This window comes from Calonectris borealis, chromosome 23, assembly GCF_964195595.1.
Source record: "Calonectris borealis chromosome 23, bCalBor7.hap1.2, whole genome shotgun sequence".
Classification (NCBI taxonomy): Eukaryota; Metazoa; Chordata; class Aves; order Procellariiformes; family Procellariidae; genus Calonectris; species Calonectris borealis.
The window spans coordinates 7,666,786-7,691,570 of record NC_134334.1 but is presented as its reverse complement, the minus strand read 5'-3'; the positions used below and the strand labels follow the sequence as shown (position 1 = coordinate 7,691,570).

At 60.6% G+C, this 24,785-nt stretch overlaps 3 protein-coding genes across 6 annotated transcripts in view; 2 read left to right on the top strand and 1 right to left on the bottom strand.

The window, feature by feature from the left end:
- SLC2A1 (solute carrier family 2 member 1) overlaps positions 1–24,785 on the top strand; it is a 159,163-nt gene that overhangs the window by 68,377 nt on the left and 66,001 nt on the right. The gene's annotated exons all lie outside the window — the stretch shown is intronic.
- Positions 626–4,679, bottom strand: ERMAP (erythroblast membrane associated protein (Scianna blood group)). The gene is made up of 6 exons (XM_075172017.1): positions 4,531–4,679; positions 3,304–3,732; positions 2,637–2,732; positions 1,885–2,141; positions 1,696–1,811; positions 626–1,441 (listed from the first exon to the last, which is right to left on the bottom strand). Exons 2-6 carry the CDS (start codon positions 3,709–3,711, stop codon positions 891–893), a joined length of 1,428 nt encoding a protein of 475 aa, XP_075028118.1. The 5' UTR covers positions 3,712–3,732; positions 4,531–4,679; the 3' UTR covers positions 626–890.
- Positions 10,880–23,199, top strand: ZNF362 (zinc finger protein 362). Of its 4 annotated transcripts, none has more exons than XM_075172020.1 (10): positions 10,880–10,962; positions 12,740–12,824; positions 14,939–15,139; positions 18,596–18,659; positions 18,811–19,057; positions 19,210–19,531; positions 19,632–19,856; positions 21,277–21,355; positions 21,477–21,635; positions 21,727–23,199. In XM_075172020.1, the coding sequence occupies exons 4-10, from the start codon at positions 18,597–18,599 to the stop codon at positions 21,841–21,843; spliced, it is 1,212 nt and encodes a 403-aa protein (XP_075028121.1). In that variant the 5' UTR covers positions 10,880–10,962; positions 12,740–12,824; positions 14,939–15,139; position 18,596; the 3' UTR covers positions 21,844–23,199. The 4 variants fall into 4 exon arrangements, with proteins under 4 accessions (XP_075028121.1, XP_075028122.1, XP_075028119.1 ...); XM_075172018.1 differs by lacking the exon at positions 14,939–15,139 and adding an exon at positions 12,606–12,632 and having other exon boundaries at positions 10,937–10,962; XM_075172021.1 differs by lacking the exon at positions 14,939–15,139 and having other exon boundaries at positions 10,916–10,962.

The window sequence follows — 24,785 nt, the reverse complement described above, 5'->3', positions numbered from 1 at the left end:
TACAGCATGGCACAGCGCACGACGGCACAATGCAGTATGGCGCGGCACGGTGCACCACGGCACGGCACAGCGCAGTACCTATGGTGTGGCACGCCATGGCGCACCACAGCATGGTGCAGTATGGCACAGCACGGCCCACCACACCACAGCACGGTGCAGTACCTACGGTGCGGCACAACATGGCGCACCACGGCACGGTACAGTATGTACGGCACGGCACACAACGGCACGGTGCAGTATGGCATGGTGCAGTGCACCACGGCACAGTGCATGACGGCATGGTGCAGTATGCACGGCACACAACGGCATGGTGCAGTACGGCACAGTGCACCGCAGCACGGTGCAGCATGTATGGCACGGCACGGTGCATGACGGCACGGTGCAGTATGTACGGTATGGCACCTGTCGGCACGGTGCAGTACAGCACGGCACAGTGCACCGCGGCACGGTGCAGTATGTACGGCACGGTGCAATATGTACAGCACGGTGCAGTACGGCGCGGCGCAGCGCACCGCGGCACGGTGCAGTATGTACAGCACGGTGCAGTACGGCGCGGCGCAGCGCACCGCGGCACGGTGCAGTACCTACAGCGTGGCACGCCATGGCGCACCAGGGCCCGGCCCATCCCTGCGTCACCCCCGGCCCGGGGGGTTCTCCACCACCCAGCCCCTTCTCTCCAAATCCTTTTATTGCAGCAGCCCGGCCCCCCCGCCCCGCGCCGGGACCCCCTGGAAGCACAGACAGAGAGAAGGGGGGGATGACAAGGCCGGATCCTGCCCAGCACCCCGGGGCAGTTCCTGGGGCAGGATCAGCCCAAACCTCCACCAAACAGCGGGAAAACACCCGGAGGAGGGGGGACACGCCGCACCCCGGGGGTCAAATCCCCCCCGTTAGATGCGAACGGTGTTGATCCGGAGGGGTTGGACGTTCTTCCCGTTGGCGTGACTCTGCCCGGGGCTAAAATAAGAGCAGAGCTTGCCGGGAAACCTCTCCCGAAAGGTGTAGAGCCAGGACATGTCATCGGCGTTGTAGAAGATGAGAAGCCCCTTGTCGTAGTCCAGGAAGACCCCCACCTTCTCCAACTTGCTCTTGACATTGAGCCGGGTCCAGGGCTCGGTGCAGGCGCTGTACTGGTTACCGTCGTGCATGACGATGCAATAAAAACCTCGGCTGGGTTGAATTTGGATGCTACCCTTGCGGGTGACGGCTTCGTGGGCCAAACCGATCATCCACTGGGTTTTCTCGGAGACCACCACCTCCCAGTAGTGGACCCCGCCGCCGAACGCCTCCGAACCCAAGACCGAGACCTCCACGTCGAAGCGTTTGGGGGAGTCCTGCAGCGGTTGGGGGTGCAGGTTGCCGTACGCCACGATGGTGCAGTCGTCGGAGAGGATCAGGCGGTGATGAGCCGTGCCGGGGTCCAGCGTCAGGGCTGCCGGCACTGGGTGGGGGGACGCACGCATACACACGGGGGACAAGCGTCAACGCGGCCCCCAAACCCAGCGCAGGTGGCTCTGCTCCACCAGTTTGCAAAGCACCGTGGTGTGGAGGTCACCAGTGGGTCCCCATTCCTCGCCGACGCGTCCCCATCCCTCGCTGGTGATGTCCCCATCCCTCGCCGGTGATGTCCCCATCCCCACCCACCACCGGGAACCCCCCCCGACCCCGCAGCCAGCCCATCCCCGCGCCTCTCACCGGGATGGATATCCTGGAAAAGGGATTTCCAGATGGTGTACTGCAACGGCCCCATGTATTTGGAGGTGGGAAAGTCCTCGTAGGTCAGGTTGGTCTCGTGGATCTTCCCCTTCAGCCTGCGAAGGAGAGGTGATGGAGAAGGAGGGGGGATGACATGGGGGACCCCCGCGTCACCCCGGCGTCACCCACCTCTCGGAAAGGGAAGCGACGCCGGCTAAAAAGACGTGTTTGTCGGCTTCGGCCAAGCGTTCCTGGAGGATCTGGCTGCCCTCCTGCACCTTGCGGAGCTGCTGGCTGTAGCGTTGGATCTTTTGCTCGATGTCGGTCAGCGTCCGTGCCGTGTCCGCCTCCAGCTCCTCCAGCATCGCCTTCTGCCGCTCCCGCAGCAGCCGGTGCAGCCGCTCAAAAGCCTCCCCGATAGTCACCCGCAGGCTCTTGGCTGAGGACTTTTGGGGTGCAGGTGGGTGTCAGAACCCCCCAAACCTGCCCCGACCCCTCCATGAATCCATAATTCCCAAAATAAACCCCTACAGCCCCGTTAACTCAAACAATTCCGGATGCTCCAAGCATCCAAGGATGGATATTTGACCCCGCATCCCTATAGAAAACCAAAAAAAAAAACCACCCCATCACTGGTGGGGACGGAGAGAAAACAGAACCTCGCTGAAAGTTAAACCCCTGAGCAAGGAGGAGATGAATATAAAATAAAACTTAATTGAAAAGATAAATAAAAGCAGCCTTGAAGGAAATAAAAGAGGGATGAGCAGCCTGACGAGTGGCTGCGTCAACCTGCCGGCAGGTTTCGGGGTACTGGGGAAGGAAAAAAAATGGGGTAGATCCATGAAACTTAGGGTTTGGGGTCTTTGGATGTCCCAAAATCAGGTTGGTGAGGCTCGGGGCTGGGGAGCTGTCGGGGGGCACAGCTGCATCCCCGCTCGTACCTTGGTCTCGGCCAGCTGTCGTTTGAGGAGGTGCAGGGCTTCGGTGTGGCCGCGCTCGCTCTCCTGCAGCCCCTGGAGCTGCTCCTTCAGCTCCCGCTGCAAGACGGGGAGGAAAAAAACCCCATAAAATAGGGGATTTGAGGAAAAAAGGGATCCCAGCAGGCAGCTTTCCTGCCAAAACCTGGCTCACGGGGTACGGGGGTGGTGGGAAAGGGGGGTGCAGGGGGTGGTAGGAGCACAGTTGGTCCCTGCTGGCACAGGGGTCCTGTCCAGGGCAGAGCTGGGGGGTGGGTAATGGCTTGGGGGGGTCCTACTTGCGGGGCAGCTCAGCAGATCCATGGGGGTGCATGGCCGGCTGGTTTGGGGGTCCCAAAGGACCCCCAATGTGGGCAGACAGACAGACAGATGGGCAAGGGGGAATCCCATGGGGGCAGATGCACAAGAACATGTTGATTAATGGCCAGACAGACGGACGGGAGGAAGCCACAGGGCTAACCCCAATGGGGACAGAAAGGGTGCAGGGACAGACGGACAGGAGCCAACACCGAGGCAAGAGGGGACAGACGGACGAAGGAACTCAAAGGAGCAGTTCAGGGAAGGGGATCCTGGAGGGATGATGCTTCACAGCCAGGAAGGGATGGAGGGAGGGACAGAGGGAGGGACTCACCTGCAGCTCCTCGAAAGCATCGTCCACGTTGGTGACCTGGTGCTGCTCGTGCACGGCGGGTTCGTCGCAGAAGAAGCAGACGACGGCGCGATCGGTGAGGCAGAAGAGCTTGACCTTCTCGTGGTCCTTGCAGGGGAAGGGGCTGCGTTGGGCGCCCAGGATGGCGTCCAAGGGGAAGGCGCTGTACCGCTCCACGATGTTGGCCAGCTTAAGGCTGGGAGCCAGGGTGGGTTCGGCGAAGGTTCGGCGACACTCGGGGCAGTCGCGGGTGCCCTGGGGTTCCTGGCGTACCCAGTGCTCGGTAATGCACCGGCGGCAGAAGTAGTGCTCGCAGCCGAAGCTCACCGGGTCCTGGTAGATGCTCAGGCAGATGGAGCAGAGCAGCTCGTCCTTCAGGCTGCAAGCCATGGCTCGGGGCTGGGGGAGAGGCTGGGGGGGGCAGATGGTAAAGGGGGGGTCCTGGGGCAGGGGGAGAGCTTGGGGGGGGGTGTGGAATGGGGGACCTGGGTGTGAGGGTGCTAATGAGGGGGCTGGGGAGGGGGGATGGAATGGAGGGGATCTGGGGGGTCAGGCGGCAATGGGGGGGGGTGCAATGCGGGGAATTGGGGGGTCAGGCTGCAATGGGGGGGTTGCAATGGGGGGGAATTGGGGGGTCAGGCAGCGATGGGGGGGTTGCAATGGGGGGGAATTGGGGGGGTCAGGCAGCAATGGGGGGGTTGCAATGGGGGGGTCAGGCGGCAATGGGGGGGTTGCAATGGGGAGAATTGGGGGTCAGGCAGCAATGGGGGGTTGCAATGGGGGGAATTGGGGGGCCAGGCAGTAATGGGGTGGCTGAGGGGTTTGCAGTGAGGGGGGACTGGGGGGTGAAGCTGATATCAGGGACCTGAGGGGGCTGTAATAGGGGAGCTGGCGGTGAAGATGATCTGGGGGAGCAAGGAGGGGCTGTAATAAGGGGGACAGGGGGTGAAGCTGATATGGGGGAGCCCGGGGGTGGGGGTTGCAATGAGGACACCCAGGGGAGCGGCTGCAATGGGGCTGCAATGGGGGGGCCGGGATTGAGGCTACCGAGAGGCTGCAACGGGGGGACGCCGGTTCGAGACAGCCCCCCCCGTTCCCGCTCTCGGCAGGACGCCGGTTCGAGACCGCTCCCAGCTCGGCGCCCCACCAAGCACCCGGGTTCGAGACCGGCCCCCGCCTCCCCCAGCCGCCGGCGCCCGCTGCCCTCACCCAGCCGCAGGCGGTGCCGGTGCCCGGTGCCGGTGCCCGGTGCCGGGGGTGGGGGGGAGCGATCCCACCGCCGCCGCCTCACAGCGCGCCCCGCCGCGACGGGCGGGGGGTGGGCGAGGAGGAGGGGGCGGGGTCGCGCGGCACTTCCTGCCCGCCCCCTCCACCCTCCCCCCCCCCGCAGCCACAGTGGTGCCGCCCCCGCCCCATTGTCCCCCGCGCGGCGCGGCCCACCGGCGCGCACCACCGCCCGCCCGCGGGGGGGAGGGGGGGGCACTTAAAGGGGCCGCGGCGCCGCTTAGGGGGGCGCTTAAAGGGGCCGCGGCTACGCAGCCGCGTGTCCCGTCCCCTCCAGCCGTCCGTCTGTCCGTCCATCCAGCCGCCACCCGTTCACCCACCCGGCCCTTGGTCCGTTCTTCTGTCCCTCCGTCCGTCTATCCGTCCACCCAGCCGTCTCCCCGTCCGTCCCTTAGTCCCTCCATCCATCCATTTGTCCGTCCGTCCTTCCGTCCCTCTGTCCCTCTGTCCATCCTGCCGTCCCTCCATCCCTCTGTCCGTCCATCCTTCCACCTGTCCAGCCCTCCAGCCCTCCATTCACCCCTCCAGCCCTTCGTCCCTCCATCCCTCCATCCATCCCTTTGTCCCTCTGTCCGTCCATCCATCCCTCCGTCTGTCCGTCTGTCCCCCCATCCCACCCCCTGGGAGAGCCACCCCACAGTGTCATCCCCACAGGGGACCCGTGGGGACAAGGGACGGGGGACACCACAGGTGACATTGGCACAGGTTTACCCCAAATTTTACCAATTTGGCCAAAAATCATGTTGAGAGGAGTTTTGGGTGATGGGCTTCCACTGTCCCCTCCTGTGCCACCGTGACGTTCAGCCACGGCGGGACCTATGGGGACCTATAGGGACCTATGGGGACCGGTGGGCTTTGCCAGTGCCGGCTGCCCCACGGCGAGGCTTCCCCCCCCCAAAGACACTGGGGAACACTGGGGACCCGTTCAGTCCCCCCTCGAGGACCAAGCAAGACAAAGGATGGGTCCCCCCAACCCCGGTGCAAGAGGGGGACGGTGGGGAGGGGACGAGGGGGCCTGGGGCCGGGAAGATGGAGGTGGAGGGGGGGGACACACGACGCAATTCCCCGGGGAGGGGGTTAAGCTGCATATTTCGGAGGCGGCGTGAACGCCTGGCCGGGAGCCAAAGGGAACAAGCGCCTCGGCTTTCGCCACCGAATCGCCCCGCTCCGATTGCCGGCACCCCCCTTTTTCTCCATCCTCCCCCCCAAACACAACCCAGGTATCCCCCCGTATCCTTTCTCTTCCTTTTGGGGAATAACCACCCGCTTTGTTCCTCTTCCCGACAGGCCCAAAAAGCTTGGAAAAAGCCAAAAAAAAAAAACCCAAAATAAACCCACATGGGTTTGGTTTTTTCTGTTTGTTTTTCTGCATTAGGAATTCAGGTCTTGTCTCCCCTCCGGGACCCACCGGGCACCGAGGAACGGCTGAAATTAAATCATCAAAGAGCCGCGCCGGCGAGCGGGGATGGGGCCGGCTTGGCCAGAGGAAAAAAAAAATGTTTTTTTCACCCCAAATCCAGCCCCGCTCAGATTCAGGGCTGGCGAGTCCCATTCCAGGTCGTTAACAGGTTATTATTTAATTTGCATCCCAAGCGTGTGGCCAAAATACCCGGGAAATTTGGGCGACGGAGAGCATCGTCCCGCTGGACCACGTGGCGGTCAGCCGGGATTGCCGACACTCATCCCGGCGGCTTGTTAGGCAATGAAGGGAAACCGCGGGGCGGGTGTGTTTGGGCAAACAGGGAAATTAATCCCAGTTAATTAGTAAATTGGCTTCGTTAACTCCCAGTAACCCCGGTGTGAGCCGGGGGGCTTCACTGTGCCTTGATTCCTGGTTTTTTTGGGGGTACACAGTCCCTTTTCTGCCCCGGCTCCGGTGTGCCGGAGGATGCCAGGACAGAGCGAGGGTCTGGGCGATCCGGCAAAGCGCGGTGATGCACCCGCCGGGCAGGGAAAACCCAACTCCTTCCCACGTGTGCCGCGTGTGCCGGCTCTGCCCGCGGGATGCTGGCGGGAAGGGAGGCCCCTGAGCCGCGGTGCTGGAATTTTCCCCCCCGCTGCCGGATGAAACGGCGCTGCCGGCGGGATGGGCACGCCGGGACGTGCCCGCTTGGCTCTCGGCATGCGTGCTTCCATCCCGGCACAGCTTTTCCCCTCGCCGCAGCCAAGACGGAGCGCCGGGAGCATCCCTCACCATTTGAGACCTCCTGTTACTGCAGCCCATTGTCTTGCTGGGTTTTAAGCCCGGCCTGGCTAGGCTTGGTTTAAGGAGTCCCCTCCTAAGGGCGTTGCGGGGAGAGGATTTTAGCCCCCGCACCCCTCCACGGAGAGCACCAGGATGTACAAAGCCACCCCACGCTGACGCTTTTCATCTCCTAAGTGCTTTGCAAACATTAACTAATTAATCCTAATTAACTCATTACCTAATTAGAACCAAAAGGCCCTCCCATTTGCAGGGAGAAGGGAAACTCATGCACCTTCTTTTTTCTTCCCCCGCACCAACACCCCAAAACCTCCATCGGCTTTCATGCCAGCATCGGCGAGGACCTCGGCGCCCAACCTCCCCGATCGCTGTGAATTTGGGGTGAAAAACCCACTTTATGGGTTCGCTAACCCCAAGAAACCGGGAATAAGGATTTTCATCCGTCCGCCCCCAAGCAGCACTGGGAATGCCGGCATCGCCAACGTCCGGCGTGCCCACCCCATCGGAGGGGAACCTCTCCGGGGCAGGCGGCGGATGCTTTCGTCAGCTTTTTATGGAAAACGAGGGATTTCTTGTGAAGGAAACGAGCAGGCAGTCGGGATGGAGGAGTTTCGGAGAGGCATTTCCCAAAGGATTTCCTTCCCGCTGTCCTGAAGATGGGGGACAAAGGCTTTGGGGACAGCAAAAAAGCTGGCCGGGAGCCCGGTGTCGCCCCTTGGGGACCACGTTTTCCCACCAGGACACCCCAGGTTGACCTCCATAAACATCTCCCTTTCTCCACCGAGTCAACCGGAGGGGTTTTACACAGCGCCGGCGCTGTGCCGGATGGATCCGGCTTCACGGTGATGCAGAAATCGGAAGGAACCGCCATTCCCGGAGCTTTTCTCGGGCACAGGTGTAGTGGCCCCGCAGCTTTGCCGAAATCCCCGCGGCGGTGATTTGCGGTGGTGATTTACCTCTGCTCCTGCTTTCCCCTCCTTTTAATCGCGGTCGGATCTATCCCGGGGGCAAAACCAGCCTTGGAACCATATTTTTTCGGAAGGCGAGTGCTTATTTCCTCCATTTTGCAACCCAGGATGGAGATGGGCACGGTTTTATTATTATTATTTTTTTTTTTTTATCCCTGCATACCAACCACCTCCCCAGGAAAGGGGCCCCTTTCCCACACCCAAGATTAAATCCACCCAACGTAGGGTCGGAAAAAAAGCCTGGAGCGTTGCTTATCTCAGCCAGTCTCAACAAGGACAGTCCCAGGAGATGTTCACCAACCCTTGAAGGACACCCCAAGCTCAGGGGTGACCCACACCATGTCCTCCCACCGCAGATTTGGGCTTGGACAACCCCCCCAGAAGTCAAGAATCACCTAAAATGGTGCAGAGGTTTAAAACCACCGGTTTCATAATCACGGCAAAAAAAAATTTCCCAGCAGCCGAAAGCCCCGGCACTGCGGGAGGAAGCGAAAGCACCGATGAAAATAAACCCAACGAGGGGGAACTCGCTGGCATCAGGGATGGACACTGGTGGTTTAAGGGCCATCAGGGAAGCTCTGAGATATTCCAGTCCCTTCCTGGTGTCCTGTTTTGGGGTGACACCAGCTTTGAGCGGCAACTGCTAGGTGTCAACATCTGAAAATCAGATAAAAGGGGAGTTTTCGAGCTGCTGGCTCAGGTTCTTGGTTGAGTCATGGATAATTAATGGATCTGGGGATGTTCCAAGATGGGGAGATGTTGGGTGATGGGGGGATCCCAGGCCAGCTGGCTGGTGGTGCTAAAGAATCAGTGGGGATGAGGGTAGAGGACATGGCCAGACCCAAGAGGGCACCAGGGGGGTGACAGCGCCTCTGCCCCAGCACCATCACCTTGGCCAGGATCTTCCCCAGGATCTTCATGCCCCTCCACTCGCCCAGGGCAGTTGCAGATGAATCCCACACCTCGGTGGAGACCTCTTGGAAGTTCATCCCAAACCATGAGGTGTCCAGGGCAGTTGGAGATGGATGCCCACACCTCAGTGGAGACCCCTTGGAAGCTCATCCCATCCCATCCCATCCCATCCCATCCCATCCCATCCCATCCCATCCCATCCCATCCCATCCCATCCCATCCCATGCCTGGTCCTTCCCCACTCTCCATGTCTTGGAGGCATCGTTGGGGTTTGCTAATTCTGGTTCCACCCGTTCGGGGCATCCCTCTCCTCTCCATCACACTCCGTGATGCAGCGTTTTGGGAAAGTGTGAAAAAAATCCCCAGTTTGGATTTTTTTTTATTATTTTTGATTTGGAAACCCAGAAGCACTGTCATCCCCTGGACCTTGGGGAAGAAGAAGAAGAGGAACCGGGTGGGTTTTGTCCCCCCTTTTCCTTCCCCTGTGGGCTGTATCTGCTGATTTGGGGCACGGGGCTGAGATGGGGGGGGTCACATGGATAAAATGATGAAAAAACAGATAAATAAATTTAAATTTTAAAAAAAAGCATGCTCCCCGAAAGGGACGTGGGGAGGAGAAAGCAAATGGGGAGGCCCAAGGGGCTGCCAAAGCTGGGGGGGTTTGGGGAGACCCCAGGGGTCTGAAGAGACCCACAGAGGGGATGGGGAGACCCCGAGATGTGGGTGAGACCCTGAGAGGGGATGGGGAGCCCCCAGGGAAATGGGGGGGACCCTCAGGGGGCTGAGGGAGGGGGCAGTGTCTCTGAGGGAGCTGCGCAGACCCACAAAGGGGCTGGGGGAGGGGAAGGCAAGGGGTGACACCCCAAGGGGGGCTGAAGAGATTTGGGGGGGCTGAGGGGACCTGGGGGCCTGAGGGATCCAGGGGGGCTGAGGGGAACTGGGCTGAAGAGGTTTGGGGGGCACTGAGAAGAACAAGGAGGCTGAGGGGATCCAGGGGGGCTGAGGAGACCTGGGGGGGCTGAGGAGAACTGGGGGGGTCTGAGGGGAGTGAAGGGATCCGGGGGGGCTGAGGGGAACTGGGGGGGGGCTGGAGAGATTTAGGGGGGCTGAGGAGGGCCAGGAGGCTGAGGGGATCCAGGGGGCTGAGGAGACCTGGGGGGACTGAGGAGAACTGGGGGGGTCTGAGGGGAGTGAAGGGATCCAGGGGGGGCTGAGGGGAACTGGGGGGGGGCTGGAGAGATTTAGGGGGGCTGAGGAGGGCCAGGAGGCTGAGGGGATCCAGGGGGCTGAGGAGACCTGGGGGGGCTGAGGAGAATTGGGGGGGTCTGAGGGGAACTGTGGGATCTGAGGGGAACCAGGGCGGAGAGGGCTGAAGAGATTTGGGGGGCTGAGGGGAACCAGGAGGCTGAGGGGATCCAGGGAGGGCTGAGGAGAACTGGGGGGGTCTGAGGGGAACCGGGGGAGCGGCTGAGGAGCTTTGGGGGGGCTGAGGAGAACCGTGGGATTGAGGGGAGCTGAGGAGAACCAGGATGGCTGAGGGGACCTGAGTAGGCTGAGGGGAGCCTGGGGGCTGTGGGGATTTCCGGGGGGACTGAGGGGATCTGGGGGAGGCTGAGGAGACCTGGGGGAGGCTGAGGAGATTTGGGGGGGACTGAGGAGACTGAGGGGACCTGGGGGGCTGAGGAGATTTGGGGGGGACTGAGGAGACTGAGGGGACCTGGGGGGCTGAGGAGATTTGGGGGGGACTGAGGAGACTGAGGGGACCTGGGGGGGCTGAGGAGATTTGGGGGGGACTGAGGGAACCTGGAGCAGGCTGAGGGGACCTGGGGGGCTGAGGAGATTTGGGGGGGACTGAGGAGACTGAGGGGACCTGGGGGAGACTGAGGGGACCCGGAGGCTGAGGAGATTTGCGGGGGGACTTAGAAGACTGAGGGGACCTGGGGGGCTGAGGAGACTGGGAGGGACTGAGGAGACTTGGGGGAAACTGAGGAGACCCGGGAGGGCTGAGGGAACCTGGGGGGGTCTGAGGAGATTTGGGGGGTCCCTGAGGACCCCGCCAGCGCCCCCGTCCCCCCCCGCCAAACCCCAACCACCCCCCCCCCCAAACCGGGTAAAGAGGGGGGCGAAGGCGGCGCCGGCGCCCGGGCCCGCCGCGTCCCGGGGCTGGGCGGGCGGTGGCGGGGGCGGGCGCGGGGGCGGGCGGGCGGCGCGGGGCGCCCATCTTCCTCCGTGCGGCGGAGCCGGCGGGACGCGGCGGGGGCAGCATGGCTGTTGGTATAGGAAGTGTCTTTTTTTTTTTCCTCCCCCCCCCCTTTTTTTTTTCCTCCTCTTCCCTTCCTCCCCCCCTCCTTTCCCCCCCCCACATCCATCCCTCCACAACACCTCAACCCCCCCCCCAACCCCCCCCCTCACCCCGGGTACGAGCGGGGGGGGAGGCGGCCCCACACCACCCCCCCCCCCGCGCTGCGTTTTGAGCTTTTTTTAATTTAAATTATTTTTTATTCTTTTTTTTTTTTACATTTTTTTCCTCACCCCCCCCTTTTTCCCCTCCTCGCAGATCTGCAGAATATGGCGTCCCCGTCCTAGCGTTTTAAAAATAAGCCGGGGCTGCCATTTTTGTTTTCCTTTTGTCTGCGAATTTTAATAAAACCGTCTGAGAATGTGGGAGAGGCGGCGGATGAAGGGGGGGGGAAGCTCCCGGCCGGGCCAGCCCCCCCCCCCCAAGCCCCCCCCTCCATCCCCATCCCCCGGCCTTTTTGTCTGGAAAAAAAAAAAAAAAAGGCCACCCCCCCCCCATCTCCCCTCCCAGGTCGAGGATTTCAACTTCACTTAACGCCAAACTTCGCCTTTTTCCACCTCTTTTTTTTATTATTATTATCATTTTATTTTTACAAGCACCCCCCCTTCGCCGAGGAGGAAGAAGAAGGAAAAGGGGGGGGGGGGAAGGGGGAAAAGGGGGGGACATCCAGGAAAATACCCATTTTGCTGGATTTTCTCTTTTTCTCTCGCTCTGGATGGTCTAATGGAAAAGTTAATTGCAGCTGAACGTACCTATTTTTGTGGATGTTGCATGTTTGGGGGGGGGTGTGTTTGCTTTTTTATTTATTCATGGCTTTTTTCTTACACAGGGGGTGGCGGAAGAAGCGCGGGGGGCTGGTTATTATTATTATTATTATTATTTTTATTCCTTTTTTTTTTCTCCCCCCTTTTTTCTTCCTTTCCTCTCTTTCCGCATTAACCGGTTTTGTCTAGAAAGTGGTCTCGCTGGCTGGAAGGTCTAACGGGGGAATATTTTTGCATCGCGCTTTGGCAGGAATGCGGCAGCCTTAGCGAGGGACCCAAATTTCTGTGGCGGTGCTTAGAGAGGTCTGTCTGTCTGCCTGGACGTATATTTAGCCATATACTATTTATACATCCATAATCTCCTGGCCACGTCGGGGGCCCGGGGGGGAGCTTAGAGCCGGCGTGGCCACGGCGAAGCCGGACGAAGATGCGTTTTAACCCGGGAATGATTAATTTGCTGATTTTATTTCTTTTTCTCCAGCAAATACCCTGCAAGGTCGGAGGATGCTCCTTGTTTGTTTTTTTTTTCCCCCCCAGCCCCGCGGTCCTTTGGACATCAGCCGGGTTTTTTAATCCGGGGAGGATGGAGCGGGTGATAGCGGCTTCGAGCCCGAGGCCTTTTGAGATTATAAAGTGATATTTTAGCAGAGAGGTAGAAAAGTTTTCGGTCCCTCCCGGCGTGCAATTTGCCGAGAGGCGGAGGGTCCGGGGCGAGGGGATGGATTTCAACCCCGATTTTCCAGCCAGCTCCCCATCCCTTGGCTTCGCAGGCAGCTTGGGGGTAAACCGGGTTTAAAAAAAAAAACATTGCTTTTTTTTTTTTTTTTTTTTGTTGTTGTTCTCTCTATTTTCAGGAAAAACCTCACGTTCCCACGGGTCGGGTAGGTCGGAGCCGCTTCGCTTTTGTTCCTCCGCTCTGGGATCTCGCGTGCCGGGGGCTGGCGGTGGGTTCGGGGTGTGTGAAGTTGTCCTCCTTGTCCCCCCGTAGAAAAACGCCCCGCGTGCAGCACCCGGTCTCAGCTAGAGCTGGAGATGGACGCGGATAAGGGGAAGCAACGCCAGTACTCGCAGAGGTGGGCATGCCGGCTTTATTGAGGGGACCAGAGGAAAAAAACGCTATATATATATATATATATATATATATATATATATATATATATATATATGTATTTCTTTTCACATTGTAAAATAATGTGGATGCGCTTAATAATGTGTACGCACGTAATAATTCATAAGCATATAAAAATAATATATATATGTGCATAATAATATATGTATTATCATGTGCATATATATATATTTATATATAAGTGGGGGCAGATTTTGGCCCTTCCCAGGGGATTTTGGGGGGCGCGGGGGGCCACCTGCCTGCCCCCCCTGTGGGGAGGGGACCGGATTCGGCGGCGGAGGGGACCCCACTCACGGCGTAAGTGTGACCGCTTGAAATTTCCGTTTTAAGATACATGTATTTGTACGCGTAAAATAATCTTTCTCTCCCCCCCCCATTATTTTTTTTCCCTTAAAAAAATGTGGATTTTCGGTCGGCGGGTGCGATGTCACGACAAGTGCATGTTGGATTCGGTGCGCGCTCGCTACCTCCTCGGGGCGAACCCCTGCTAAGCCGCCCGTGCCTCGGTTTCCCCACCCGCCGCCCCGCTGCGGTGGTCCCGTTGGTGCGCGGCGTCACCCATGGGTGCTCTCCAGACCCCCCCTTGCTGTCGTGGGGGGACCGGCTGCCCCCCGAGCTGGCTGGTTTGCGGGTGCTGGCTTTATCTTGTAGGTGCCCGGCTGGTTATCTTTTAGGGGGGTGGGTGTATTTGGAGGTCTGGGGGAGCAGGTAACCCCCCAGCGCTGGGGAACAGTGTGTTTTGGGGGGGACACAGGCCCCGTGTTTGGCACGAGCGTCACCCCACGGGCGCCAGGTTTCCCTGTGGGCTGTCCCCACGTCCCCTTCGGTGGGTCCCATTGGTGACGGGACAGACGGACGGCGTTTCGACCCCGAGGATTTGGGGTTGCGCCGCCTCGGCCCCCCATCTTTTGGGAGCCTCGCCTCCCCAGTTCCCCCCTCCTTCATCCCCAGGGTGGGGGACACACCGCGATGGTCCCCAGCGTGGCTTTGCCTTCCCTTTTGCTTCCCACCGTGCTTGGCTCCTCATCCCTGTGCCCGTGCACCCCCTTTCCCACGCAGGGACCCCCATACCAGGGTGGACTTTACGCTGGGGCTCATTTTGGCTTGGTTTTACTGAAAATCTGAAGGAGAAACACCAGTTAACGGCCCTTCGGGGGGCGGAAACGTGGGGTTTAATTGGTTCCATCTTGGGTGAATTCTTCTGGCGCGCGGTCTGCCCCCCCTCCCCGAGCGATGGGGATTTCGGGTCTCGCCCGTCGTTTCTTGCTTCCCCGGCCTCGCCTGCCTTCTGCCACCTCTGCTTTGGGGTAAATCCCTCCCGGATGAGGACAATCCAGGCAGGGAGGAATGCGGGTTCCCCAAGGATGGAAGCGGGATGGTGCCGGATGCTGCTTCCCACCCCAGTGGCTCTGGGATGGGTTTTTTGCGGAGGAGCACTCGCTTTCCCTCGGAAAATCCTCCTGCTCCGGGCAAACCCCGCTTGCATGCGGCGGGAAGCCTGTCCTTACGGGGGGCGAGGGGCCATGGCCTTGTGTTTTTGGGAGAAACTGAGGCACGGTGGAGGGCAGAGCTGGGTTCTGCCCTCGCCCAGCCACGGGAGGTGGCGGGGACACGGCTATGCCGGTGTCACCGTCCCCTGTCTGTCCCATGGTGGTGAGGGCGTGCTGGGATTCGGGGAGGTGGACACGCAGGGGACCTCACCCTGCTTGGCTCTCGCCCGCCGTGCCGTCTCGGGCCGCCGTCGGCTTTCCTGCGCTCGCCGCTTGGCGTGGTGGGGGGGATCTCTGCCCCCACGCTCTCGCCGGGACCCTCGGGGACAGAATGCTGCGGTTGGGGACACCGAGGGCTCAGCTTCTCGCTCGGTCGAGGGCACGTTTAGGCACTCCAACCTCCACTCCGGTCACCCCAAATCCCTCCCCTCGCCTCCCAACCCCCCCGTTTACCGGCTGTACCGGGTCGGTGATCGCTTGCCGTCCTCAGGGTTGCCGGTACCCGGGAGCTGCCCCCTTTCTCTCGGCGGTGCCGTGAAAAGAAATCTCTTGTTTCTTTTTATTTCAGCGAAGGCGAGACAGAGAGGGCTGCCAAGGTAGAGGCGTTCCCTAGAGAACTGTAGCTTGACTTAGCGGCAGTTGGGTAGGAAGTTGGAAGGCTCTAGTGAGCTCGTGCCCACCCGTGCCATCATCTACCTCCCATCAATCTGGAGCCTCATCGACACGTCTCCCCAGGCAGCTGCGGCCACCTGGCTTCTGAGGCCAGCCTGTGAGTACCAAAACACCGGCGTCCGACCATATCTCGCCACCGCCGACCCCTCGCTGCCGCCGCCGCCGCACCCCCTTTCCCCCCTCGGCATCTCCCCTCACCCCGGCTTGCCGGCTTCTCACGCTCTCTTCCTTCCCCGTGAGTGCGGAGGCGATGATTTTTGTGTCTTTTTAGGGTCGCCCGAGACGCTGCCGCTTCCCCCACTTCGCCCGGTTGAGCGGCAGTGCCGGGTACCGCGCCGTTCTGCGGGAATTCGGGGTTCGGCCCCTGTTTTTAGGGCTCTATACGTCTTCCTGCTTGCTCTTCCGACATTCCTCTCCTCCGGCTGTGCCCACTCGGGTGGCCACGATGCTTTTTGCACCCACCCATGTCCCCTGGGACAACCTTTGGCGTCCCCTCGGCAAGAGTTGGCCAAATCCAGTGCCTGTGGAGGATGCCCGGGGCTCTCCCACTCTGCGCTTTGGACCGCAGGACCCTGTGCCGCCTGAGAGCCATTACCCGGGGGGGTTTTCCCCTGCCCAGCCAAAAATTGGGGGGCACAGAGAGCCCTAACACGCCTCCCTCGCCCCCCTACCCCGCACAGCCGGGTCCCGCAGAGCAGGGGGGAGACGCGCTGCAGCATTCCCCACCCTTCATAATTTCCATTTTAATAGATTTTCTTCTTTTTTTTTTTTTTCCTTTGCTGCATGTCAGCTTCCATTTTTCATAGTTAGCTGAGAAAAAGGGAGTTTATATATATATATTTTTTTTTTTTTTCCATCTGCTTTATATCCCCTCCCGCTCCCTCCCCCAGCCATCCCAGCCCTGGGAGAGGGGGAAGCCGCTCCCTCCGCTCCCGATGAAATACCGCACGATTTATAACATTAAATCGGGACAGGAACAGGGTTGGTTTTTTTTTTTGGCACGCCGACCATTTCTTTCCTCTTTATTCCTGGCAGGTTCGTCAAGCTCCAAGCGCGGTGGTTTTGCAAATAATTTATAATTAATTTAATAAGACCTCCTCGGGTTGGAGGTTGGGGCGGGGGATACACGCAATATTTGCACTTTCCTCTCCAAAATGTGTTTCGTGCCTTTGCCAACCCCCCCTCCAGCTTTGCACGAAGGGTCCTGGGTTTGTAGCGGTTTGTGCTGCGTCCCGGCGATGGTTTGGGAGCTGCGCTGGCGGTTTCAATCCTTCTTGGTGCCACCGATGGCTCCGGCGGAGCCCGGCACGCTGTCGGGACAGGGAGAAGGACGGACGGACGGATGGACAGACAGACGGGAAGGACGGAGGTCGCAGGGCACCTGCTGTGACGGGGGAGCAGCTCCAAAAAACCCTTTTCTAATCATAGCTCCGGCTTCCTGTTTTCCCACGCCGCGGGGCTGCTGCCGGCCGAGCCGGGGCGGTGGGGTTCGTGCCGGGGTGCTTGGCCGCGTTGGGGGAGACCCGGAGCCCTCCTGCCTGCACTCCTCTGCCTGCCCGCTGCCCGCTTTCCTGCCTGTCTCCATCACGAGGGGTTTTCCCTGCCGCGAGCTCCTCTTTCGGCCCCGACTCCCAATGCGCCGGCCCCTCGTGCCGTCATCCCGGAGTCCCCCATCCCATTCTCATCATCGCGAGCGATCTTATATAGATATACGTAGCCGGTGGGTAAATGCACAACGTGGGTGGCGTGCGGGTACATATATAATCTATATAAAATAGCCGGTGGCGGGCGTGTACGCGTATGGGAAAGCACATTTAATAGCCCCAGCAATTTCCCTTTCTGTGCGCCCAGGCGTGGTGCAGAGCGGGACTCCCGGCTCTGCCTTTTGCCTGTCCACGCTGCGGAGAGGGGGGTAAATACTGCAGACGGAGAGAAAACAGGGGAAAAACAATCATGCCTGGGGATATTGCGAGGATCCGGATCTGCTTTCCCTTGAAAAAGCCTAAATTTGGTGCATGGGCAGTTGGGAGGTGACACGAGGCGGTTCGAGGCAGGGAAGAGGAATTTCCGAAGCCGGTCGGGATGCTCGGTGTCCGGGCGGTCTCCTGGCCTGGACGCAGCGTTGGGGTCTGCCACACGAAATGGCTCCTGTTCCTTGGCGCTGCCTTCAGCCGTCAGCGCATAGGTCTGAATTGCCCCAAAATGCGCCTTGTCCTGCGCCACGCTGCTCCGTATCGCGAGGGTCGGGTGGTCCCCTCCTCCCTGCCTCAGTTTCCCCCCAAAAAATGAGCCTGGAAGGGTCCAACCCACGGCTCTTTTTCAGGCTGGGGTGGCCGTATGGGTGCTAAGTCCCTGGTGGGACCAGGACCCCCTTTTGCTGGGTGCTCCCCACCCGCCTACGGAGAGCTCGGGCTGTGATTTAAACCGAGGGGTAGCGAGCGAGTGTGATGAGGATGAGGAAGGCTCATCGCCCCATCCCAGCCCCAGGCTGCTTTTTTTGTGGGAGCAGGGGTGCTCCCAGACGGCGGCGGCACCGGCGCCGTTCAGAGGAGGCTGCCTGTCCGGCAAATCGCGTCCGAATCTGCGCAGCCGTGATGCGGGGCTCTCCGTGCCTCAGTTTCCCCAGCTGCTGGTGCTCTGCCGTAGGCACCTTGCTCCCGAATCCCGCCACCCCTAAGGCTTTTGGGAACACGCTTTTGGAGGCACCGGTCTAGTTTCTCCTGGGATCCCGGCCGTGGCCTGGTTTATATTACAGATGGAGCTCTTTGGGGACCTCTTCTATACATTCCAGTGGGGTCCCTTATACACTTTACCTTTAAACACACCCGTAATGAGGTTTGCTGGCGCGGTGATGCCCGTTTACGCCGGGCCGTTATGCCGATGTCATTTTCTCGCCGTCCCCCTTTCAGATGTTTTCTATTACCCGAAGATGGATTTAGAATTAATTTTCCCAATGTGTTTAAGCGTCTCTATAAATCTCCCGGCCCCGCTGCAGCCGGGTGTTCCTGCCGAGCCGCTCGCGGACGTCGCAGGTCGCTTCGCTTGGCATTGGGGGTGGCTTTTTTTTTGGGGGGGCGGGGGGGGAGAGGGGGGGTGTTCAGCAGGGGTTGGCTTTGGGTTCAACGTGCCGCCGTCATGTTCGCCCTCGCTCCCGCGGCAGCATCCCGTTGGCCTCCGTAATCCCTCCTGGAGATAGCGGAGGAGCAGCATGGATACCTCCGGGGCTTGGGAGATTTGGGGTTTTTTCCTCAAATTTCACCACTGCTCCCCTTGCCAAATTGCGTCCTGCGTCCTCGTGCGCTCGCTGGCATTTCGGGGTCTTTGAGGTCCTCGGCGTTACCCCGCTCCTGCTGGAATTTCCAGCTGGGAGGTTCCCTGGCCCTGCCTGCTCCCTGCCTGCTCCCTGCCCTCCTTTAGAGCCTGGGTGTTGCTTTTTTTTTGGGGGGTGGGGGTGGGTGGGTGTGGGTGGTGTCGGTGGGGCTCGTGGCGGAAGCGGGGGGGTCCGTGCGGCGGCTGGTGCCACCCCGTAACCCACCCCCCTCTCTCCCCGCAGGATGGCGGAGCCTCGCTTCAACAACCCCTACTTCTGGCCGCCCCCCCCCACCATGCCCAGCCAGGTAGGACACCCCCCAAAAAAGTGGGATTTTGGGGAGGAGGGAGGACAGACGGACGTGGGGGACGCCCAGGGGGGAGGCTGGGGGTCCCGGGGGTGCCGGCTCCTCCACCCCTGACCCACCTCTCTGCCTTCTTCCCCCCCCTCCCCACCAGCTGGACAACCTGGTCCTGATCAACAAAATCAAGGAGCAGTTGATGGCGGAGAAGATCCGACCCCCTCACTTGCCCCCCACCTCCGTGGCCTCCCAGCAGCCCCTCCTGGTGCCCCCCTCGCCCGCCGAAAGCAGCCAGTCCATCATGTCCCTCCCCAAACTGCAGCAGGTCCCGGGTCTCCACCCTCAAGCCGTCCCCCAGCCCGACGTGGCCCTGCACGCCCGACCGGCCACCAGCACCGTCACAGGTACCGCCACGGCGGGGGTTAGCGGCTCCCAGCAGCGCCTTGGAGATTTTGGGGAGGGATCCCCCCAATTTGGCACGCTGCCGTGAGAGAAGAGGGGAGGGTGGACCCCTCCCCCAACACCCAACCCTCCCCCCGCTTTCTTTGCCCACCAGGGTTGGGGCTGGCTTCCCGCGCGCCGGCGGTCAGCACCTCCGAATCCAGCACGGGGACGGGGACCACCACCCCATCGACTCCCACCTCCACCAGCCAGAGCCGCCTCATCGCCTCCTCGCCCACCCTAATCTCAGGAATCACCAGCCCCCCCCTCCTCGACTCCATAAAGACAATCCAGGGCCACGGCTTGCTGGGGGCACCCAAGGCGGAACGAGGCCGTAAGAAGATCAAGGCGGAAAATCCCTCGGGACCGCCGGTCCTGGTGGTGCCCTATCCCATCCTGGCCTCGGGGGAAACCGCCAAAGAGGGGAAGACGTACAGGTAGGCACCTACCCACCCGCTCGGGGGGCCGGGGTGATGGCGGGGTGCCCCCCCTGCACCCCAGCCCGGTCCCTGTGGGGTTCTCCCCCCACCCCTCCAGGTGTAAGGTCTGCCCCTTGACGTTCTTCACCAAGTCGGAGATGCAGATCCACTCCAAGTCGCACACAGAGGCCAAGCCCCACAAGTGCCCCCATTGCTCCAAATCCTTCGCCAACGCCTCCTACCTGGCCCAGCACCTGCGCATCCACCTGGGTGTCAAACCCTACCACTGCTCCTACTGCGAGAAGTCCTTCCGCCAGCTGTCCCACCTCCAGCAGCACACCAGGTGAGGGCACGGCGTCCCCGTGGGGCTGGGGAGGGTCCCGGGAGGCTGGGGGGGGCCCTTCAGCCCCATCTTCCCTTGGGGGATGGTGGGGCGTGCGCCCAGCATCTCTCGTGCCATGCTCATTGTCCTCACCACGCTCATCCCCACCACCTCCTTCATCCCACCACGCTCATCATCCCCACTGCTTTCTTCATCCCTACCGTGCTCATCCGTCCCCACCACGCAAATCTGTCCCCACTGCCTTCATCATCCCCACCATGCTCATCATCTCCACCACCATCATCGTCCCCACCACGCTCATCATCCCTACCACCTTCTTCATCCCCACCACGCTCATCCGTCCCCACCACACTTATCATCCCCACTGCCTTCATCATCATCACCACCAGGCTCATCATCTCCAGCACCTTCATTGTCCCCACCACACTTGTCCATCTCCACCGTGCTCATTGTCCCCACCACGCTCCTCCATCCCCACCGTGCTTATCTATCCCCACCACACTTACCGTCCCCACTGCCTTTGTAGTCTCCACTGCCTTCATTGACCCCACCAGATTCATGATTTTCCACCGTCTTCATCATCCCCACCACGCTCATCATCTCCACCACCTTCATTGTCCCCACCATGTTCATCCATCTCTACTGCGCTCATCGTCCCTATCACCTTCATCCCCGCTATGCTCATATGTCCCCACTGCCTTCATCATCCCCACCATGCTCATCATCTCCACCACCTTCATCATCCCCACCATGCTCATCATCTCCACCACCTTCATCATCCCCACCATGCTCATCAACTCCACCACCTTCATCATCCCCACCATGCTCATCATCTCCACCACCTTCATCATCCCCACCATGCTCATTATCTCCACTGCCTTCATTGTCCCCACCACATTCATCCATCTCCGCTGTGCTCATCGTTCCCACTGCCTTCATCATCCCTACCACCTTCATCATCCCCCCAAGCTCATCATCCCCACCACCTTCATCATCCCCCCAAGCTCATCATCCCCACCACCTTCATCATCCCCACCATGCTCATTATCTCCACTGCTTTCATTGTCCCCACCACGTTCATCCGTCTCCGCTGTGCTCATCGTTCCCACTGCCTTCATCATCCCTACCACCTTCATCATCCCCCCAAGCTCATCATCCCCCCCACCTTCATCATCCCCACCACACTCATCACCTCCAGCCCTCTTGCCCAGCCCAGAGCTGAGCCCCCCTCTTGGCTCTCCCCCACCGTGCCCCGCTGGGCGCTTCGCCCCCCTCACTCAGCGAGGCACCGACATCGCTGGGGCCACCGCGGTCCCCGTCCCTGCTGTCACCCCTCCACGTGGCGTGGGGGCAGCTGGTCCCCGGGGGCGCCGGCGTGGGGGAGAGGGCACGGCGACCTGACGTCCCCCCCCTTCCCCAGAATCCACACCGGCGACAGACCCTACAAGTGCCCGCACCCCGGCTGCGAAAAGGCCTTCACGCAACTCTCCAACCTCCAGGTCAGCGCCCGGGGCGGCGGTGGGAGCGCCGGGCGGGGGGAGAGGAGCCCCGAACCCCCCCTGGGGTGGGGCGGGGACGGAGCGGGGTGGCTGCTGTAACCCCCCCCCCCCAATTTCGCAGTCTCACCAGCGACAGCACAACAAGGACAAGCCCTACAAGTGCCCCAACTGCTACCGGGCGTACACGGACTCGGCCTCGCTGCAGATCCACCTCTCGGCTCACGCCATCAAGCACGCCAAGGCCTACTGCTGCAGCATGTGCGGCCGCGCCTATACCTCGGTGAGCCGGGGGGCACCGGGACACCCACCACCCCCAAAACCCCCCCACCCCACCCAGATCTAGCGCTCACCTTCTCCCTCTCCCCCCGCAGGAGACCTATTTGATGAAGCACATGTCCAAACACACCGTGGTGGAGCACCTCGTCAGCCAGCACTCGCCGCAGAGGACGGAGTCACCCGGCATTCCCGTACGGATCTCCCTCATCTAACCGGGGACGCCTTCGGCATCGGGGAAGAGGGGAGACAGGACACCCCCACACGCAGGAGGAGGAGGAAGAGGAAGCAAACTCACCCGCAGCACCCCAGCCCTGGCCGGGAGCCCGGTGGGACGTGCCCGGGGCCGTGTCCCCCCCGCCCTGCTCCGGGTCCCCGCGGGTTTGGTGACATCCAAAGACGGTTTCAGAGCACTTTGAATCTGCGGTTTGGTTTATTTTGGGGGGGGAGGGCGGGGAGGGGAGGGGCTTCTCCTCCTCCCGTGAGCCCCTCCCCCCTCTCCTCTCATTTTTTGGATACAAATATATATATATATTTATTGGCCAAGAACTTGGTGCTGCTAAAAAACAGAAATAAGACCCAAAACGAACCGTGGATGGAAAAAACTGAAGCTGGGGGGGTCCCGCCGCCGCCTCCCCCCCCCCACGGACTCTCCGGCGGGAGCAGACGGGACTCGGGCCGGGGCCCGCGGCAGCCGCCACCTCCCCGGGGACGTTTGGGGTTTATTTTTAAACATTTTTTGGGGGGGGTTGGTTTTTTTGGTTTTTTTTGGGTCCCTTTTGAGGGAGAAGCCGGCGGGCAGAGCCGCCTCCCTCCGGGGCTGGATCCGAACCCCCCCCCCCCATTCCGAGGATCCCCAAAATCTGTCTTTTGGGGGGCAGGGGGGGGGTAAATCGCTTTGCCTTGTGCCCGCCGGCCCCGGGCGCCTGTACATAAACCCGTGTATAGAGCCGGGGGGCGCGGCCCCCCCGCCGAGCCGCGACAAAAAAACTCATCTATATTCTGTACTCTTTGGTTCCGTTTTTGGATATTAACTGTGTTATTTTTTTATACACTTTTTAAGCCTTAACTCATCGTTTATTTTGGGTTTGTTTTGTTGTTTTTTTTTTTTTTTTCTTTTCGCCAGGGTGTTTTATTTACCTTCTGTTTATTAATTTTTAATCCCCCCCCCCGTTATTTTTTATTCCCCCCCCCCATTCCTCGTTTCCCCCCTCGATGTTGTACGATACTCAATATTGTAATCTTTTTTGTCAGCATGTTAATACCGTGTAAATACGCCTCTTATACACTTAACACCCCCTCCCCTTCCCCCCCCCTCGTTTTGGGGCTTTTTTTTATTTTCCTCGGTGGAAATCCAGGCCACGCGGCCCTAGAGCTAGTTCGTACCTTGTTAAAAAAGGAGAAAAAAAAAGGAAAAAAAAAAAAGAGAAAAGAAGAGAAAATAACAACAACAAAAAAAAAGCCCTTCCCACCCCCCCCCGCTGTCTTGCATTGTGGTTCACGGAGAAGCCGGGGAGGGGGGGAAACCGCGGCCTCGCCCGGAGCGTTCGCGGTGTCGAAAAGGAGTGAAACCCCCCCAAAACCGGCGCCCGTTTCCAAAAAAAAAAAAAAAAACAACCACACAAAAAAAGGAAGAATAAAACAGAACAAAAAAAAATATTAATAAAAATCTGGGGTTTTTTGTGTTTGTTGTGGAAGGTAAAAAAATGAACGATAAAGGTGGACGCGGGTGAGCGAGGGGCGGGTGGCCACTCAGGGACCTGCTGCTGGTCCCGCTGGGGACGATGCCGGTGGCCCGGTGAAGCTGTGGGTCACCCCGCCAGCGGGTGGGTTGTCCCCAGGGGAGGGACCCCCGCGGGGTCAGCAGTGTCGCGGGGTGAAGGCGGCAGCTCCCGGTCCTGCGGCGAGGCGGGGGGGCGATGGCCTGAGCTGGGGACCCCCCTGGGGACCAGCAGGTCTTGGGGTGGGGGGACACGAGTGACCCATTGCTGCTGGGGCACCAGCTCCGGGGACACCTCGCTGTGGCCACCACAGCCAGGGACACCAGCTCTGGGGACACCTCACCACCATGGCCACCAGCTTCAAGGATGTGTCACCACCACAGGGACCAGCTCCAAGGAACTGTCACCAGCTCCAGGGACACGGCACCGACATGGGCAACAGTGGCACGGACACCTCACCACCATGGCCACCATCTCCATGGCGACCCCACCACCATGGCCACCAGCTCTAGGGACACCTCACCACCATGGGCACCAGCTCCAAGGAGGTGTCACCACTCCAGGCACCAGCTCTGGGGACACATCACAATGGCCATTGCCTCCAGGGACACCTCACCAAGGTGGGGACCAGCTGCAGGGACACCATCGCCACAGGCATCAACTCGGGGGACACCAGCTCTGGGGGACACCAGCTCTGGGGGATGTGTCACCACTACAGGAACCAGCTCCGGGGACACCTCACCATGGCCACCACCTCCAGGGACACCTCAGCAACATGGACACCAGCTCCAGGGACACCTCACTGTGGCCACCAGCTCCAGGGACACCTCACCACCGTGGCCACCAGCTGTGGGGACACCTCACCACAGGCCCCGAGGACATGTCACCATCGCCACCTGCTCTAGGGACACCTCACCACAGCCACCATCTCCATGGACACCTTACCACCATCTCCATGGCCACCTCACCATGGCCACCAGCCCTGGGGACCCCTCACCACAAGCCCCGAGGACATGTCACCATGGTCACCAACTCCAGGGACACCTCACCACCATGGCCACCAGCTCCAGGGACACCTCACCACAGACACCATCACCACCGCGGGGGGTGTCCCCTCGCGTCCCCCTCCCCATCTCACGCACTTTGGGGCCCCACGTCCCTGAGCGCTGGGGATTTGGGGGTCGCCCTGCAGGTCCCACCTCCACCGTGGGCTCCCCTGAGGAGGGTGCGGGCACAGCGGGGGGGGGGGGGGGGTACAGACACACCCCTCAGCCCCCCAGCCCCACACTTGGGGGGGCAGCGGGGGCACCCCCAGGGTCACACAGGGCAGCGGGGAGGTGACACCAGCCCTGTCCCCATCACCCACAGAGCATCCCACCACGCGCGGTGGCGCTTGGGGACATCCCCAAGGCGCTGCCTCAGTTTACCCAGGAAGG

Coding starts and splice junctions, on each gene's coding strand:
- ERMAP (XM_075172017.1), bottom strand. CDS start 3,711: ATGGCTTGCAGCCTGAAGGACGAGCTGCTCTGCTCCATCTGCCTGAGC. Junction 2,733..3,303: donor ATGCTTTCGAGGAGCTGCAG/GTGAGTCCCTCC, acceptor CCCGTCTTGCAG/CGGGAGCTGAAGGAGCAGCT. Junction 1,812..1,884: donor GTCGCTTCCCTTTCCGAGAG/GTGGGTGACGCC, acceptor TCTCCTTCGCAG/GCTGAAGGGGAAGATCCACG.
- ZNF362 (XM_075172018.1), top strand. Junction 19,532..19,631: donor AAAGAGGGGAAGACGTACAG/GTAGGCACCTAC, acceptor CCACCCCTCCAG/GTGTAAGGTCTGCCCCTTGA. Junction 21,636..21,726: donor GCGGCCGCGCCTATACCTCG/GTGAGCCGGGGG, acceptor CTCCCCCCGCAG/GAGACCTATTTGATGAAGCA.